The following is an 18,610-nucleotide window of genomic DNA, read 5'->3' as shown; positions in this document are numbered from 1 at the left end:
GATTGGCCCCGGGGAGGGAACACACCTGGAAAAGGATTGGCTCGAGCCGCGCGAGCAGGGCCGGTCCGGGCGAGGCCTGCGGTGACCTCCAGGCGGATTTAAAGGAGCCGCTCACGGGTGAGGGTCCCTGGTCCGGCCCCACAGGCAGGAGGGGGAAGGTGCTGCGGGGGACCCACTCTGGTAGCTCCGCCAGCACCCACTTGCCCACGCTGCCGGCCGGCACTCGAGGCAAGGGGAGCGTGTCCAGGACAGCCCCTGCGATGCTGGCCGCAGGCACGGCCCGCTCGCCCGTCCTCCATTTCACTGCGCAGCAATGTGCCCCAGGCCGCCACCCGCGGCTGTGTGAATGACAACCTGCATTCACAGCGCCAGGGTCTGTGTCAGCGGCAGAAACTATTGTTCTTTTCCCGTTCAGCAGCGGTAATTTTACACTTCAAGCTGAAGGGTGGCTGCGTTGAACCGCGTGGAGTACTTACCCATTCAGAAAACTCTGGAGAAACACCCCCGTCTACCCGTGATTCATCACAGACAGCTACTACAAGCCCTTTCAGTTGAAATCTTAATCCGTTTAATGTGCACTTTGCTACTAAGTAGGGTTTCAGTTCAGACTGGCAGCTTAAAATGAAACACTGCTCCCAATTTAAGTATTATAGCCACATACAGACTTCCAGCAGCACAGAATAGTTTTGAGTTGGAAAGGACCTTAAGATCATCTCATTCCAGTCCCCCTGCCATGGGCACAGGCACCTCAACCTTGGCTATGTCACCCAAGGCTCTGTCCAACCTATGCTGGCAATGAAAAGAACTGAAAGCAGACTTTGAAAGTAATTTTCCATTGTAGCATTATGGAAACTAACATTATTTTTAGTCCTGTTTTTCATGAGTCAAATGCTGTACTGAATACAGTATTTTGTTTTGCACAGACCTCATGCCACACTTATCCATAAGGATAATCTTACTCCTCTTCCAGACTTCAAGCTTCACAGGTGACCTTTACCCTAAGCAGACTTAATTTCTACAAACAAAGCACGACTGTTGTGGAAACTTTATGTTTAGCTTAGTTTTGAACAACTTTAACAAATTGAAGATCTCGACTCTGAAACTCAGAGTATTTGTGTTCACCCTAAAGCACATTAGCAAGAATACCTGATGTCTAAGATATGGACTTGTAAGGACAGACATCACTCCCATTGGTATTATACACCCTTCAATTAGAACAATGTTACAACACTGTGGAGAAGGGAAAAAAGAAAGCCTAGTTTGGAACCATGGAGAGGTGTAAAGCTCCCATTGTTACATGATCCACAGTGCAGTAGTATGGGTGCATGCCCTCTCTTCTGGGGCTCATGATTTGCACTAGTTTCCTCCACTCTACCAGCCAGCCAAAGGATCATTGGTACTCTGAAAATAAGCTCATTGATAAGAAACTGATTTGTAAGACTTACTAGCACCACTCTACTGATATTTAACTTATCTAATAATTAAAGGATAGGAATTTGCAGGAGGGGGGGATAGGGTTTATACAGTGGAAGGTTTATTTATGGATTGATAAATACAGTTTCCAGTCTCAGTGGGACAATAAGGCACAACTGTAGGTTACAACTATATAGCCAGAAGAGAGCAACACCTATTGTTAAGCAAATCACAAAGCCTAAAAACACTTTTAACTTTTCAGTCTTTTCACATTGTTAATTCCTATTTTACATGACACTGTTATAAAACTATAATGTTCCTCTCTCATACAGAGTAGAAGTTTTTAATTTACATTTTTTTCCCTGGAATTGTGTTGCACTCTGCAAAACAATGAAGTGCAACATTCCACTTTTCCATCCCTTAAATCAAAAACCCTTCAGACACTTGCATGTTATTCTTTAACACAAGTGATGATTAAAGGAACAAGAAAAAAGGAAATGCACATTTGAGAGTAGTTGGAGACTGGTAAGTATTTATAGAAATGTTAACACATGACATAGAGAAGCAGTTATAACACCAATTCTTCAACAAAGAAGCTCCTGGGTTTTTTGGTTTTATTGGAAGGATCTCCTAGACTGTAGGATGCTTCAGCTGAACTGGATAAGATGATTTGCCAATATAGCCACAGAAAATTATGGTACTATTGAATCTTCAATGATCTTCACCACTTGAACTTTTAGCACTACATTATCAGTATTAAATTATCTTACACTTGCTAAGAGATTTGTGCAGAAATATATCCTAAAATATTTGGGATAAGAATATAATTTTGGAAAGAACATATAATTTGGGAAAGAACCTATTAATTACTTACGAAAGCCAGAGCTTTCATAAATATAGCCTCTAACCTCAACACAAATCTTAACACACCAGGACTTCCGTATTGGAAAATGTAAATAATTATTTATAGGCCACTATGATTAAAAGAAAAAAAAAAAACAACCAAAATCAAACAAAAAAACAACCCAGTTCACACCATTTCCAGGGGCAATGACAGAACTACAAATCCAGATTTTGGCATGACTGGTTTTCTTGCATTATGTACACTGGTAAACAAGTTTGCACTTCCAGAGGCAAAACAACCCTGATGGGAGGAGGGATTCTAGAACAAAGTAACCTGGAGAGGGTACTTCATGGTCCAGTGGCTGTCAAGGACAAAACCACGTTTCTGCATATGCTACTGGAACAATTTAAGCAACTTAGTGCAGAATTCCTAGTCTTTTTGAGGACATCACAGCCTGTCTCTGCTACAGATTCTCCTATTGTCCCTGTGAATTCATCCTACAAAGAATAAAATCTATTCACAGCACTTTAAAGTACTCTAGGCTATCATCATGCATTCAATGCTAGCTGTACAATGAAGCCATAGAAATTGAGAAGTCCTCAAGTAAAAGGCAGACTTGGAAGAAACAAATCTGCATGTAAAGAGCCAAACGGGAAAGTGGTGGTGGGGGCAGGAAAAGCAGTTGTAATGTGGTATTGCTACTGGAAGCAAAAAGTGAATTGTTATCATTGCACCTAGGATTTGAGTAGATGCTTGTCTCCAAAACATTTCAGAGGGCATTTCTGTGGCATGTTCCCATTTTCCATTCTGATTCAGAGCTCAGAAGAATCAGTTTGTAGATTAAACAGCAGTACATAAGGAGAGGCATTTTTGCTGAAACAGTAGTGCAGGAGGAGGCAAGGGAGAAAGGATTAAAAATGGAAGGAAAATATTTAAAAAAATGCTCCTTTCCAAGTTGCATGGCAGCCATTTCCCTTTGTTCCTGATGCACAGGGAATGTTCACATTGGTAGAACAAATCAGGGAGGGGTTGGAGATGTAGTGTGTATGCACCAGTAGCAACGCTCTGGGTGAAGGTGCTAAGGAGAAAATGAAGTTCTACTTATTATATAGTAGGGGTAGAAAGGAACAGGCTCTCCATCCATCAGTGAAGAAATCGAATGCTCATTTTCTGCTCTACATCCACTTTCTCCAAAACCTGCAATAAAATTCAGAAACAGCTACTTAAGTTACGGTACATACTTCTCTCCTACAAGGTTTTTTACCATAGTGTAGAGGAAGTGGGCAGGAACATGGTATGTCTTCGATTTGGCATGCTAGTCTTTCATCTACAGACTGCTGTTTTTCATTCTGGACTAAGGTCATTCCCAGGAAAGAAACTTCAGCCATTAAAGTTGGACAAAGGCTGTCAACCAACATGTAACTAATGCAGTTTCAGTCTGCCAAAAGCCCAGACAGGCTTGGATTCCCAAAATTAGATTGTGTGGGAATGCACAGGCAGGAAACAGAAGGAAGAATGGAGCAGAGGAAGGGGCACGAGCAGTCAATGAAGAGCTAAAATCAAGAGCACAGCATCATTAACACAGATAATTTGTAAAACTGAGCTGACAACATCATTCACTGAATTGCTATTAACACTGAGGTACAAAGACAGCCTGCTCCAGGCTGTTTCAGGCATTAGACTTCACTGTTCCAAGATTAGAGGTTTTTTAATCCAACTCCATCAACTCTTACATAAAGCAGAACCAGCTAGATCAGGCTGCTTTGGGCCTTGTTCAGTTAAGTTTCTCCAGGATGGAGGGTCTACATCTTCAGAAGCTATGATCATCCTCTTGGTAATGTCTTCCTCATAGCTACCCAAAATTTCCTATGTTGCAACTTGTTTCTGTTGCCTCTTGTCCACCTCCAAGATAAGTCTGCTTCCTCTTGTCAATGCCATCCCACTAGGTAGTTGAAATTGTTCTGCTATAGGACAGCTTTCTCCACTGACTATATAATGGCTCCTTACTATTACCTACTTCTGACTAACAAAAGATGTAATTCAAAGGACTAGAGCTAGGAACCTGTATGCTAATATTAGTTGTTTTGCTAACAGATAAAAATCTACAAGTGAAAATTGATGAGCACAAGTAGAGCAGAACAACTGTGTTGTAACTATGCTAGTCAGGCTACTTCTGTAGAAAGAGTGGTTGCAAAAAGTGAGAATTCTGCAGTGTATTCAGTGCCACAGCTTGCAAGAGCTATGGCATATGTTACTTCACGTAAGAGCATGAAGAAACATATGGACTAATCATTAGTATCCTGACAATATAAAGGGGAAAAAAAAAAGGGTCCTGATGAAGATGGGAAGAGCTAGCAGAAAGCTTGCTTTGCCCAAATTCAGGCAGGACTATTTGAATAACTTCCTCACAATTTCCATTTGTGTTTAAGTCTGAATAACTTGCCCATTACTGAGCAGTTTCCTTTAGTCATTAACAACGTAGTTTACCAACCTTTACAAACTCTGCAAAGGAGATGGCACTATCTCCATCTTGATCAGCTTCCTGGATTGTCCTGTCAGCAATGCTGCCCAGCTGCTCATCTGAAATATTTACACCAACCATCATCCGTAATACCTGAAACATACAGAAGTCCCCAGATTACTATTTATTTTAATGCAAATAAAATAACCACTATTGATATAGGAACAGAAGTGTTCTTAGTGCTGCTTCTCTTGTGTACACTGTCAAAGTAACAACCTAAAAGAACAGCCCTGGAAGATTTTCATGGAAGTAATTTCTAGCTAGAATTCTATTTGTCATTTGTACATCACTGCTTTCAGGAAAGAGTTTCCTTTTGTAGCCACCTTCGACAAAGAATCCTGCCTTTTCACTAGACAGCAGGAAGAGGCAGAGTACAAGAAAGCTTTTGGAACCAGGAATGCGGATGTTTTGTTCCAATGTTTTTGCCCATATTTTTCTCCACAAAACATACCAACATCTAATCAAGTATCTGCTGTTTGAGATACTTGCCTACAGGAAGCTTTTAAGTATCCAACGACAACTGCTGTTACTCTCTACAATTAGTATTTCCTGTGCAGACAGAGGGCAATTTCAGTCAAAAGAAAATCCTTGTCCTACAGCGAGAACCACAAATTGCCATGTCTACTTCCCAGGATTAGTAGCATGTAATTACTCCTAGCTCAAGCCTAGTTTCATGTATATATGCAGCACTGATGAACTTTGATTACCTTTGCTGCAATTTCAAGAAGTTTTATTCTCTTGAGAGGATGCACAGAGGATGAGCGAAACAACCTAATCCACCTCAGTGACTATCCCTGTGAAGTCCTGTTAGAAGGTAGCTCTTAAGGGGCTTAGTGTATTTGCTGGATATTTAGGTATCATTTCCAATAGGATCTGCTTAGCCTAACACTCTGGTTTAAATGTGAGTCTAACATTCCCAGTCTGAAAGAACAGCCTAGGCTACCAAATGAGATTAATTGCTTATCTCTGGTTTAACACTTTAGATACAGTATGAGACTTTAGTCACCAAATTTGTTCAGGAGTTCTTTTGAGAAGACTGTTGTAACTCCACATCCATTTAGAATGGAGTGGGTAGTCATACAGAAGGTCAGGATGGAGTCATTCAAAGCAGCCCTGTGCTATTTACCTGAAGAAGCTCATCCCTGGAAATCTTGTCATCTTTATCTAGATCATATAACCGAAAAGCAACTACAGGGAAGAAAAGAATGAGCAGTTTAATTCAAGTGCTATTATTTTTCTTGTAACAATATATATCTATATATATAAGTACTCCTAAGTTATTTTAAGACAATTAGCTTAGAATTTCAATTCCCCATAAAAATTCCTTTTCAGTTCCATAAAAGTGTTATTACTACATTCAGAAATAAAATTATTGCCAAGAAGTGAAAAATCTTAGTGAAGTGGTCAGTAAGAGTACTTTCAGAAGCACTCTGCTTGCAGAGGTATTTCTTCAAAGCCCCAAGTCATGGAAGTATAATTACCACTGATACTTTTCAGTACTTTAACCTTAGAGCCAACCACTTATACATTACCATTAATTCTCTTTGACTGCATTCTGCATAAGACAAATTTTAAGTGCTCTGAGGACTGTTGCCAACTTTGATTAGTGAGCAAGAGCAGTCTACTCATATACTGTAGGCAGTCATCCAAACACTAAAGAAAGTACTCAGCTGAAGGTAAGGAAAAAGCCTTGTATTATAGGGAAGACTGGAGAAAATGGCAGAAAAGACCATTCACTTCAGGGATGGTGCTTCTAAATCTCAAATAACTTTGCATGCAAGCAATTTAATCATGTTAAAACTTAAAAAGGGTAAGTTTAGACTGGATATAAGGAAGTTCTTTGCTGATGAGGCACTGGAATGGGTTGCCCAGGGAAGTTGTGAATGCTCCATCCCTGGCTGTGTTCAAGACCAGGTTGGACAGAGCCTTTGGTGACATGGTTTAGTGTGAGGTGTCCCTGCTCATGGGAGGGGGATTGGTACTAAATGATCTTAGGGTCCTTTCCAACCTTCACTACTGTATGATTCTATATCCTTCTACAGCAAAGTGCTGTACAGAAGACCCCAAACCCCTTTACTCCCTTTGCAGAAAACAGGAAAAATAATTGCTCCTATAGGAAGGTTCACATTTCTTACAGTGGAGCTTGTTACTTCGGCTGTTCAGTGGTTCTGGTCCATTCTGGTCTTTGCTCTTTTCATTATCTTCTATGGGTCGAAAGTGAGCTAGTGTCCTCATGAATCCACGGAAATTCACCTGGTCCTCTCTGCATAAGCATTATAGCAGGTCAGTTTTAGCATAGCTTACATGGGTTCTGTATTTCAGAAGTATGAATGTCTAAAACATCAAGACCATGCAGAATCTTCTACTCCCACCCCCCAGCATTTGGCTGCCTATGCTCAAACCCAGCTCTGATACAGTGCAGTTCCAACCTGGGATTATGCTGTTATGAAGTATGATGTATAAAAAAAAAGAAGCTGTGAGAAGTCTTGTTCAGGACTCCCCAGTCCCTGCCTGCAAGCTCTATTTAAGCTCAAGCCCTCACCTTTGGCCCTTGCCTGAGCTATCCTGCAGCTGTGTCTGAGTCTGGCAGTATATCTTGCTGATCTGAATCCCTGTTCTCTGGGTTGACCTGTCAACTTGTCTGGCAACCACTGGACTGTTGGCTGACCTGACAAGTCACTGGAGCTGCTTTGCTTTTCTTGTTCAGGTGCCATGCCCTTTGTTATTAAGTACATTGCCCCTGCCAGCTTTATTGTCACACTTGGCTCATGTCTGTGGGGTAGCCATTGCTCACTGCTCTAACAAACAGCTCTCTTCTCTAACACTGTGGGAACCAGCTATTAAACTACTTTCCATGACTCCTGCTTTTTATTCAGGAAAGTCTGTCTGGTATTAGCTTATATTATGACTTGATTAGTCACTCCAATCTTTGTGAATCAGTAATGAAAAATGTGTTCAAGAACAGAAGCAGATTGCATAGAACAATCTAGAGAGGTAAAATAGAGAGAGTACTGCAAATTTGATAATCTCTTTGGATTTGTGTTAGAAGTGCCATAAGCTAAGCCTTAAATGTTATCAAAAACTGAAAACAAAAAAGCTGATCTAATAACAAAGGTATACTTAGAGGATAAAAGGTGAAAAATGAAACTGAATAGTAATTGCAATATTACTTAGCATAAAATAGCATTGCTATAAGTCTGCTTTAAGAACCAGAGTAAATACATGCCCTTTAGTTGCTTTCTAAGTGTTCTGCAGCACAGCAAGAGCAGAAAACTGACATGAAGCCCGAGTTCATCATCTAACAAAGCACACAGAAGACTTGTAAGGTTGGTGTTCCGCATCACAGAATACAAACATGCTGAGGAAACAATGTACCCACACACATCTCATGACAAGTTTGAGGTGTTCAATTATTAGTAAATCCAAAAATCTGTGCTTTAATTATCAGCATTTCAGTCCCATTGGAACTTCTGATGAACTACACATTTTGTGCCTGTTCTGTTGGAACTCACCCTTCTGGAAAGAAGGCATTGATAATTCTGTCTCCCAGTGGATTGATGGCAAGCTCTGGAATCCGCTGGAAGTCTTCCCGGCTGAGTAAAGCAAGAAACACAAGATGACTTCATTAAGTTGAAGTCAGAGGAGAAAAAGTTCCTTGAAGAGAATTCATAGTAAAACATCCACTGGGCTCTATCATCACAGCCAGACACTTGGGTTTTAAGGTGTAACTCTTTAAATCACATTTTCTCTACAACTAATGGCACAAAAGACAATGTCACGGCTGTATTACATTACAGACCACCAGTGCTCATTTACCACATTAACAGTGCTTCTCAGATGTTATTTGTGCTAGAAACCTTCCTGCAAGATGCCAACTAGTCTGCAATTTAAAGCAAGCTTCTGAAATGGCTTTGAAGGAAAATACGGCTTCAAAATGAAAATAATATATATATATTCATAATTATTTTGGTACAGATTCATTTGAGTTTGCATTGTGCAGACTACCCTAGTCCAGAGCCTGGGACAATACCATACTTCTCCAAACATACCACAGGTGGTTTGCATATTCTAACAGAAATTCTTATTTATGCACAACTTTATACCTTATTATAAGTGCCAAATTTCAGATTTTAGGTTAAACCAAGCAGCACTCCTATTTTAAAGTACAATATTTAGACTTCGACAGGGGCCTGTACACCAGATGTAACTTCACCAGTACATTGCAAACACTCAATAATTTTGCCAGCCATTCCCTTCTCTGCTCATAATTGTATGTAGACAGTACAGTATAAGCACAGCTATGCTTACATTCTTATAGCTTTTTCTGATCTGGATGTTGTCATGAGCTGTATTGATGTCAACACATTTTAGATCACTCTGACATGAACACAGGGATCATTCTATTCCTAGAACTGCACTAATTTTTCTTTTCTTTCTACCTAATAGAATGTCACTGGCAGGAAAGTGAGACAACCTTGGTGTGACCAAAACGGATGCACCAAGTGTGAATAGTGTGGTCAACTACAACAAGGTCTGTCCCTTTCCCTTTGTCTTTTCCATGACTGAGTGCACCAATTTTTCAGTCAGTACAAGATGTACTCCATATTTTATATTTTTAATTGCAAACGTAACAGCAATGGGGTGAGCCTGTGAAAAAAACCCAAACAATTCTGTCTGGATGCATAACTTGGCCATTTCCTGCTCAATCTCCTGAAATATCAGCAGTTGCCTTCAAGTCAAATACAATCCTGCTGGTTTTGAAGTTTGGGTCAAAGTCTCAAACTTAGTTACTAAATGGCTGCTACTTTTGAAAATGAATTAATTGCCAACAACGTTTGATTCATGATGTCATGACACCAAAAAACTGGCAAAGTGAACACAAATGGGCTTTGCTATTACTTTAAGTATACTGGCCTTTTGTAACACTGTCATCTTAAAACACGGGAAAAAAAAGGAATTGGCAAACCTGATTACTAGTCTGGGCTGGGAAAGGCAAAGAAGCAAGATGTTCTAGTTTTAAATGCATTCTAAAGCACACCTTGCACCCAGTCACACCACAGTGCTGCCAAGAGTCCCAATTACGATAAATCTGTTGCAACATGGGTAAACTGTTTGACCTCTAACAGAGTGACCTGACTGCCTTTATGCTATTCCAGCAAACTTCTGCTCTGATCAGGTTTGAATTATTTGTAATAGGCAAAGTTACCATCTGTAGAACATGATCAACTTGTTACCAGCCCCTTCAGGACTGCTGCATTTTAAGCTATAGCTGAAAGGCAAAGTATGCATTAGCCATTTAGGCAGAAGATGCAGTGATGTGGAAAGCCTGTGTCCTAGTAACAATATTTTACCAACAGGAGCTCAGCATCAATGCTAACATTTACAAGCTAAAAGCAGCAGCTGCCTTCTCTGTCATTTAAAGCAAAATCTTAATGCTTCAGAATTTTTTATTTGCATATCACTACTTTTTGACATACAGCCTCAGTTTACACTTGGCATTCCAGCCTCCGGTTATTCTGCTTTCGAACAGGAGATTAACAATTAACCACAACCAATTCCCCAGGTTTCAAATCTATTTGTCTTGTCATTATCAGGATTGCAGTAGACCATTTTTGCTTATTAAGAGCACATTACTGAGCAAGTGTTGTAATTGGAATAGCTGTAACAGCCATAAAAGTAAATGAATGCATGAGGCAAGCTATTCTGCACTTTATAAACTAAGGATTCCTACAGTCATTAGGGACTGACTTCACCTGGCTGAGGCTGGAGCTTACAGGAAATGAGATGCCCTCTATTTCTTCTGTGTTCACGTGCCATAGCAACAAGGCTCTTCTAAAATACCTTTCCAGGAATCTGGCTTCTATTAAATCCTTGCCTAAATGTAACATGCAGAGCAAACTTTAACTACATGCTATCATTACGCAGGCAAACCACTTAACATATATATGTCAGTGCATTCATATTTAGACTTCGCATACTTATTATTATTCCATACTTTGCAGTAAGGAATTTGTACATTCTAAGACAGGCAAGTATTTCTAAGCATGAATATATCCTTCAAAGCACACAGATCCCTACTGTAAAGGTGGCTCTGCCTTACCCCAAAGGCTGCAAGAGACCTACTAGACTCTTCTTCCAGTATTTCTGGTTGTTCATCCTTTTTACTTCTAAATAGTAGCAGAGTACTGTTCCCTCAAAAGGGATGAGAAGGGTAGGGCTACCTAGAGCTAAGGGAAAGTAAAGCAATGGAAAGAAAACAAACCATCTGCAAAACAGAAGTGCTAGAGGAAAGGAATGGAAGTACACACAACTCCTGTACCCTGACATTTTATGATCTAAACCCCTTCTTCAGAACAGTGGTACACATTTACAGATTTACTTCACACCATAAGGAACTATGTACCACTTCTTTTCCTGATCAGTCACATGAGTGACTGCTGTCATGTCTGATTTCTAAGTCAAAGGTGTAAGTCATCCCTAAGGAAACAGTTCTTGCTCACAGGAAACAAACAGAAGACATGCCTTCCAAACTGTTTGGTGCTAGTAAGCAAGTGGTAACTCCATCTCACTTGCTTCACAGTAGCGAGTTCTCTTTGATCAGTATTTCAGAAACCAACACTTACAATCTTCCAAGCTATAGTTCTTACTCTGCCCTCATTGTTTTTTTCAGGAAGTAGTTTTCCATTACTTAAACTCAATGGTTTCCACATATTGTGGGTGCTGGGACAGGTTTCAAAACTTGAATGCCACTGTCAGGCATGTTTGGGAACAGGCTATGCTTGGAGGCCAAGACTGCAAGTTAAGGGATCACAATTTGCACAGTTACTGGGATTTTCCAAACAAACTTTATTTCCTTTCCCAAGTACCACGTGATTTATCAACAACAGAAGTCCAGCTTCTCATCCATAACACTACAAAACTAAGCATTGTGCAACAGACATTCACAGCATATTTAATTACTCCTCTTACATAAACCGAGTACAATCACTTTGACATTTACACAAACTTTATGGGCTCAATAGGTGAGTTTAAAGTTGGAGACAAGAGTTGAGAAAGAATGTGTGCTAGGTTCAAACTGTACTAGACTAGTGTGGTAGCTATCATGAGTGAAGACTAAACTCACATACAAAGTTTGAAGAGGCTGTTAGTGCTCTTTTTCAAGTAATATAATAGTGAGACATAAATAGTATTAACCTCACCTACAGTATCGTCAGCTGATCTGTATGTCACAATTGCCAATTAGCCATTAGCTAGTTTCCATGATACATTGGCTTTGGTGACAGAGTGGGCTTAAGGAGTTCCTGCCCATCCCACCCCAATTGTTTCCACACCCACAATCGATTCTGTCATCCCTTCAGCTATGCAGCCCAGACATTTACAGTACAGCCACAGTCCCAGTCACTGGAGCCAGTCAGCTTAAACATACTTTAAAAGCACTACACAAGCCAAAAGGGGAGAGAGAGTATTTTTAACCAGAAATACTCAGTAGTCCTGTTTACAGCACAATTCCACAACCAGTTACTTAAATGTTAACTGAGAAGTTAGCAATTTGTGGCACCAGAAGGAGCTGCGTGTTTCCTTCAGGAAAGGAAATTACAGTAAGTCAGTAGTCCTGCCAAAACCAGTGTATCTTACAATTTGTCACCTTCAGTTGCTAAGCGGTGATTGTCGCTTTACACACAAGTCTAGATTTTATAGGTTTATATTGCATCCTACAATCACATTCAAAACCCCAGGCAACCCCTGAATCTGTTTACTGGTTTAGACTGGAGTAGAGTTGCTATGAAAGAAATTAACTCTATTCCAGCCAGACCTCTTATACTATGCTACAAAGTCCCTTTTGCCTTCCTACTCTCTCCTGTGTTCTCTCCAGCTTTGCTGTGCACTGGTTCTGCAGTAGTTTTGGCAAGTTTTCTATGCTGTAGGTTAGTTTCCAAAGATAAGCCTTGAATACCACCATCAACATGGAAAAGCAACAGACTTTCAGAGGCAGTATGGTCTTAGAACAGCTATCTTGGTTGCAAAATCGCTCCCTGGTGCAATCACTGACAGCTCTAATTTCTCATGCTTCCGTAGTACTACGCAATCCATAGGCAACATCACAAGAGAAGACTAGTAAGCAATTTAATACAATCAGGATTCATAACTAGTTCATTAAATAAAGAGCAAGGCAATATCAACACAGAGTACAACAACCAGAGTGGGAAAGGCTAGAGAACAAAAACCAGAGGTAGAGATGTATTTTAGCTGGCAATCATCCCATTAGAATATTCTTTCCAGTAGTCAGTCCGAAGTGAAAAATGTTTTGCAGAAAAAGTTTAAGCCTCATCTTTATTTAATTAATTAAGCTGTAAGAAACCAGTTCACTTGTGTAGTTTTCAAATTGTACACAGAAGACAAATACTTCAAAGGCCTTGGAATATCCTGCACTACTATTTTAAAGAATAAAGCATCTATTTGCTTATTCACAGTGACTCAGTCCCAGCTCCAGCTCTTTTTATTTTTGAGCATATTAATAGACATGGGCGTTTAACAAGAGGTGTAAAGTTAACAACAGTAAATGGCTTGCAGATCAAAGCAGTGTTAAAGGACACTGGGTATCTGAAACAATTTAAGAGCCCATGCTCCCAAAAATATAAATGATCTTTTTATATGAAAGCCAGGATGAAGACGACATAGTGGAATCATTCTTGTAATAATTATTAGAAGCAACATATAAGGAAAGGTAAGAAATAACAATCTAAAATGTGGTTTAACATTTCTGAACATTTGTTGTAATTCCTTGAATACCAAATCTGACCTTTCTTGTATTAGCTGCTACAAACTTTCAGCACTACAGCAAAGACAATTGGTATTTAAGAGCACCTAAGTTCAACAATCAGATTTCTCTTGATCTTTCATAAAAGAGAACAAATGTGAACATCCACACAGACAGTCGGTATGAAAGAATCTGTTATAATAGCCTCGCTGATTCACTCTATGAGGAAAACATGCAGGCATCCTGCAATGGCAAAGCCACCATTACAGATATGTAATACGTCAGTGCAAGGACAGCTGAATTAGTAGATACCCACCTAAGAGTGCCATTTTCTCCTTTGTCAAGGCTGGTGAAGCGACTGTACAAGCGCGTGATTTGACTGTGGGAGACTGAAGGAGAAAAAAAAAAAAGAAATACAAATTAGCATGGCAATGATTCCTCATCAGAACGATTCCTCAATCAGATCTCATTACACTGAGCCACGGATTGTAATGAGATCTGATTGAGGAATCTGTTGCCAGAAGTTGCATTCAAAAACAGATCGCACAAAACAAGTTCTATTGGAAACACACTGCTATCAGCAGAGTAGTGACTTTCTGAGCTGTAAATTGCATCTTAGTATTCAAAAATCCACAAATAAGCCAAAAAAAATTTGTCTAACTTTGCCTTCTACCCATTCGTATTTTTGGTCTCCAACATCCCTTGGTTATCTGAGTCAGTAATAGTAATTACTGATTACAAAAAGAAAAGGTGTTTGAGTCACAATACCACTCTGTTTCCCTTAATTCTTCTAGTGCTAGAAATAATACGGACACAGCCACCACTGATGAACTCTACATCATTCATGACACTGCAGGCCTCTGCTATAGTATCTTTCCTTCTCTCACTTATCTCTACTCCTGTTGTCTTTTTCCATCTAAAGATGAAAAGTACTCAGTTTCCCTGCATCTAGTGAGTGATCAGAGAGACTGTACACCTGATTCTATGATCACTCTTCCTCCTTGACTGAACTGCCTGAATCTAAGCAGTTTGCTCATTTGGGGGTTCACTAAAGTAATTTCTAAGCTTCTAGGACTTAGAGTTAAAAATTAAAAGCCTATTTCTAAAGAAGTTTGGGAAGGAGTTAGGACACAAAGAAAGCATAAAGTTATTGCTGACCTAAGTTTGCAATTTGAACACAAATTTCAAAGCCAGTATTAAATTTAGCATAATGCTGTCAATATTACCAAGATATTAGACAACCCAAGATACAAGATATCTAGATCATTAGATCAATCCATGATGAGAACAGGTTAAACCTATCTAGAACATCAATTCCTTTAACACTTGAAAGAATGCCCTACAGAAGATATTGGCTTTTCAGAGCCTCTTTGGATGAAGTTAATAAATAATAAGATTGAATTGTATGTTAATGTTTACTCAGTAAAGATGTTATTTTTCTACAATGTTAAACTAGGACCTTGTGCCATTTTCAGAATCAATTGTTCTAAAAGCCTTCACCAGAACATGTACAATACTTGGTAAAATTGCTTGGTAAAATTTTTATGGGAACAGGTTGCACAGTAGTCGTCTGATCTGTGACAACTGAGGCATTTTATTAGGTTCTCTTTTTTTCCCCAGGTTTGTTCTTTTTCCAGCCTATTTATTTAGGTTCAACTGTTCCCTCCCTTAGGATGACCTGCCAGCAACTGTGTAGGGCTTTTTTTTCTTTTTCCCTTGTCTCCTCTGCAACTTTCATTCTTTGCACAAGGTTGGGCAATTTGATCAGTTCCACCTCACCAACACTTCACAATTTCAAGTTAAGAAACACACTAAATAGCAGGTACCAGTATTTTAAAGACTTCCACATTTCTGATTAAGTATTTTAGATATGATATGCCATAACAACAAGGGATGGTGAAAACAGAATAGCCTGGAGTAAGAAGAACTATGCTCCCGACTTCTTCCTGGAAACAGAGAGGGTGATACTACTTAGGTACCATTTCCAAACTAATGTCAGCAACTCCATTTCTGTAACACCTCCATAACAGCTTGTATGTGATAAATAGTATGTAACTCTTGACAGAAGAAATGCTTTTGTTTATCTCATACTAGACAAAAAGCACATCATCACTATAAAGAAAGAAAGATGATTTAGGTCCCCCACTGTATACTTCCACGGTTTCCTTTCTGGCTCTCATCTCTCATGAAAGCTGCATCACTAGACACTTTTCAGAGCCTTCTCATACAAAATAAAGACTTTGTCATTCCCTGACGACCATTGGAAGAAAAAAAAACAATCTGCAATTTATGACAGCTCCTTAAAAATCAAAGGTTAAGGCTGAAAGATAACTGAAACATGGTTTTACCTGTACTGCTACCCCACCAAGGTCCCTTCTACTCAACCAAATTGGTTATGTGTTCTATTCAGTACTTCATACTTACTCCAGATGAACTGATAAGAGTCATGTTTCACAGTAAGGAGGCAAAAAAAAAAGAACCCTTAGGAACAACATGGGTTCAGGATGGACATGTACTGCCAGTTTGTTTCATATCTAAGAGGCTCCTTTCTCAAACTCTTTAGTAGGTAATATATCATCAGCATCAAGTTTCTAACAAACCACTGGATATTCCAGTCAGTAACACTAACTTGGCATTCTCCTCATGAACTTTGCTCCAGATAAAACAGCATCCTGGGGTTTTCCCCCTACCTTGTACCTTGCATAAATATTTACACCCATGTGAAGTGTATGACAGTGCTAAGAGCTTGGTGGAATTTTCCATCTACCTAGAGAAGTATAAAAGGCAGAGAAAAATCACATTCTTAACCTCTAATTACAGGTTGGGGGGAAAAGAAATACGTATTTGATAAAGTCAGAGACAATAAGCATGACTCAAGTTAGCAATGCTTGATTAACAAAGTGATATGACTTACAAAATTGAGCAGTACAAAATATAGGCCACAAAGCTGAAGCCCAACTCATCACAATGTTAAGCTCCCCACTTTGAAGACATAAGAGGCCAACTAGAGCTGAGTGGTTTTACTGCTTAGAATGCCTATACAGCCATCTCAGTGGTATTTATTTAAGTACCATACAAATAAAAATCTAGGAATGAAACACCACTGACAATGAATCAACTACTGGCACAAGCCTTTTGAAAGAACATTCCAGATGTGGGGGTTGGTTCTTAAAACATATTTCTAAATAAGGGGATTCTGCCTTTATGACTGAAAAATAAAAACACCCACAATCACCAACCAGTAAGTTCTTGCTGGATAAGCTTGGATATTACACTTGGATATTACTACTTGTTTATCACAGCCTTCCTGGAGAAGATTCCCTTGACAGATGGAAAAAGGATCATGGAAGCTATGTTAACTCGCTCAGCTATCCATTACGTTAGCCAATACTGTCTTCATTTTCTTCCACTCCTTTTCTGTAGCCGCTTGTTTTCCTGACACAGATAAACTACCACCTAAAAGGAATACATAATGCCATTTCTGTTTGAAAGAAAACTGAAGGAGGTATTTTCATGTAACAAGAGCCGATCAACAAGCATAAGCAGGAAAAAGGTTTCATCAAGGAAGACCTTATGTACCTGAGAGGGGAGGGACACAGCAGAATGATACATATAATTTATGACCTCCCCTCTCCAACCAGTTAGGAGGACACCCTCCACTTATTATTCAGTATTTGCTAATACTCTCAGACAGGCAACCGTTCTGTCGGCCAAATTAACAACACTGTTTTTCTAAGGTACTTTATATTCACTGAGAACAACTCGATCAGAAACTACAAGGTAAAGTAGCTATAAATCACAGTTCTGATCCAATCATGCTCTCCCAGTTCCTGACTCCCACAGGGATTCTCACCACTTTTAGTTACGTACACACAACTTTCACAAGTTGCGTTACCTCCTTTATGCTTTAAATGCCACTCAGCATTCATTCTGAATACCCTTAAGGTAACTTTCGGGACAACCTATGAAACAAATAGCATCTGGAAAAAAAAGCACTATACCATGAGAGCCTTTTCGTGCTAAAAGCAGCTGCTGGAGAGAAACGCCAGCACCAGAAACTGAGAACTCTCCAAAACCCCAAGGAGTCATCTCCGACCGAACGCAATACTGCGAACACCAGGAGCACCTCTTCTCTCCCTCCCCACCCGGATCTCGCTGCCGTTGAAAAGCCGAGCACGCAGCGATGGCTCCCTCTCCCCTACAGCTCCAAGCACATCCAGGACCCGAAGGGACTCGCAGATCCCGGTGGGCTGGGTGACAACAACTTTCGCATTCTAGTGCGCCAAGCAACACCAGTCTCCGCAGTTGGCCCTGCCGTGACCAGCCCAGTCAAGGAGCACCCTAAACGACAGTAGTAGTATTTACAGCTAGCGGCCGCCGCCAACCCCGAGCGAGAGGCAGACCGGAGGAGCTGCCCTCCTGTCAGACCCCGAGGGCCGCTCCTGCGCGGCGACCAGGCGACCCAAGAGCCGCTTCCCAGGTTCCCGCAGGCCTACAAGCCATGCCCGCCGGCAGTAGCAGGGAACAGCCAAGCACCAGCCCGGGGCCAGCTGGGACCAGGCACTGCCCAGCCGGGAACGCAGCGGCTGCGCTCGCCTTCCCCACCGCGGAGCGCCGACCGCCCCGGGCAGGGCTCGGCGCGCAGCCGCGACGGGGCGGACAGACAGCTCCAGGTGCCCAGCCCCCCCCGCACCTCCCGGCCCTCACTCACAGCCCGTCTCTTTCTTGATCTCCTCGATCTCCTCGTCTCGCAGCAGCGTGGACGCCCGGGAACCCATCACCGCCGCTGAGCCCCAGGGGAAGGGAAGGGCCGAGCTCCGCAGAGGGCAGAGTTACGCAGCCGAACAGCGACAGCGATACCACAGCCACCCCAGCACGGGCCCAGCCGCTACCGCCCAGCCGTACTAAGGCGGAAGGGGAGCCCACACCGACTCTTATCGCCCCGCCCGCCGCGTCCAGCCGGGCCCGGCCCGGCCCGGCCCTCGCTGCCCGCCTCACCCCGCCCCTCAGCCGGCCGACGACTAGCGTCCGCACGCACGCGCACAGCACGCGCTGCCAACGCACCCTTCCCTTC

The 18,610-nt window shown here is 41.2% G+C and overlaps 1 protein-coding gene across 1 annotated transcript; it reads right to left on the bottom strand.

The window, feature by feature from the left end:
- Positions 1-1,512: 1,512 nt before the first annotated feature.
- CHP1 (calcineurin like EF-hand protein 1) lies at positions 1,513-18,516 on the bottom strand. The gene is made up of 7 exons (XM_005143930.3): positions 18,248-18,516; positions 13,853-13,925; positions 8,291-8,371; positions 6,914-7,041; positions 5,905-5,966; positions 4,749-4,871; positions 1,513-3,454 (listed from the first exon to the last, which is right to left on the bottom strand). Exons 1-7 carry the CDS (start codon positions 18,312-18,314, stop codon positions 3,401-3,403), a joined length of 588 nt encoding a protein of 195 aa, XP_005143987.1. The 5' UTR covers positions 18,315-18,516; the 3' UTR covers positions 1,513-3,400.
- Positions 18,517-18,610: the final 94 nt, after the last annotated feature.

The sequence above is a fragment of the Melopsittacus undulatus genome, chromosome 4, assembly GCF_012275295.1.
Source record: "Melopsittacus undulatus isolate bMelUnd1 chromosome 4, bMelUnd1.mat.Z, whole genome shotgun sequence".
Taxonomy (NCBI): Eukaryota; Metazoa; Chordata; class Aves; order Psittaciformes; family Psittaculidae; genus Melopsittacus; species Melopsittacus undulatus.
Note: the sequence above shows the minus strand (reverse complement) of the source record. Positions and strands in the feature narration are given on the sequence as shown.

Bases quoted from the DNA above. Each gene is read 5' to 3' on its own strand.
- CHP1 (XM_005143930.3), bottom strand. From the start codon at position 18,314: ATGGGTTCCCGGGCGTCCACGCTGCTGCGAGACGAGGAGATCGAGGAG. The intron at 13,926-18,247 runs GTGAGTGAGGGC...TTTCTCCTTCAG, and splicing joins GATCAAGAAAGAGACGGGCT to TCTCCCACAGTCAAATCACG. The intron at 4,872-5,904 runs GTAAATAGCACA...TGTATGTTTCAG, and splicing joins CCAGGGATGAGCTTCTTCAG to GTATTACGGATGATGGTTGG.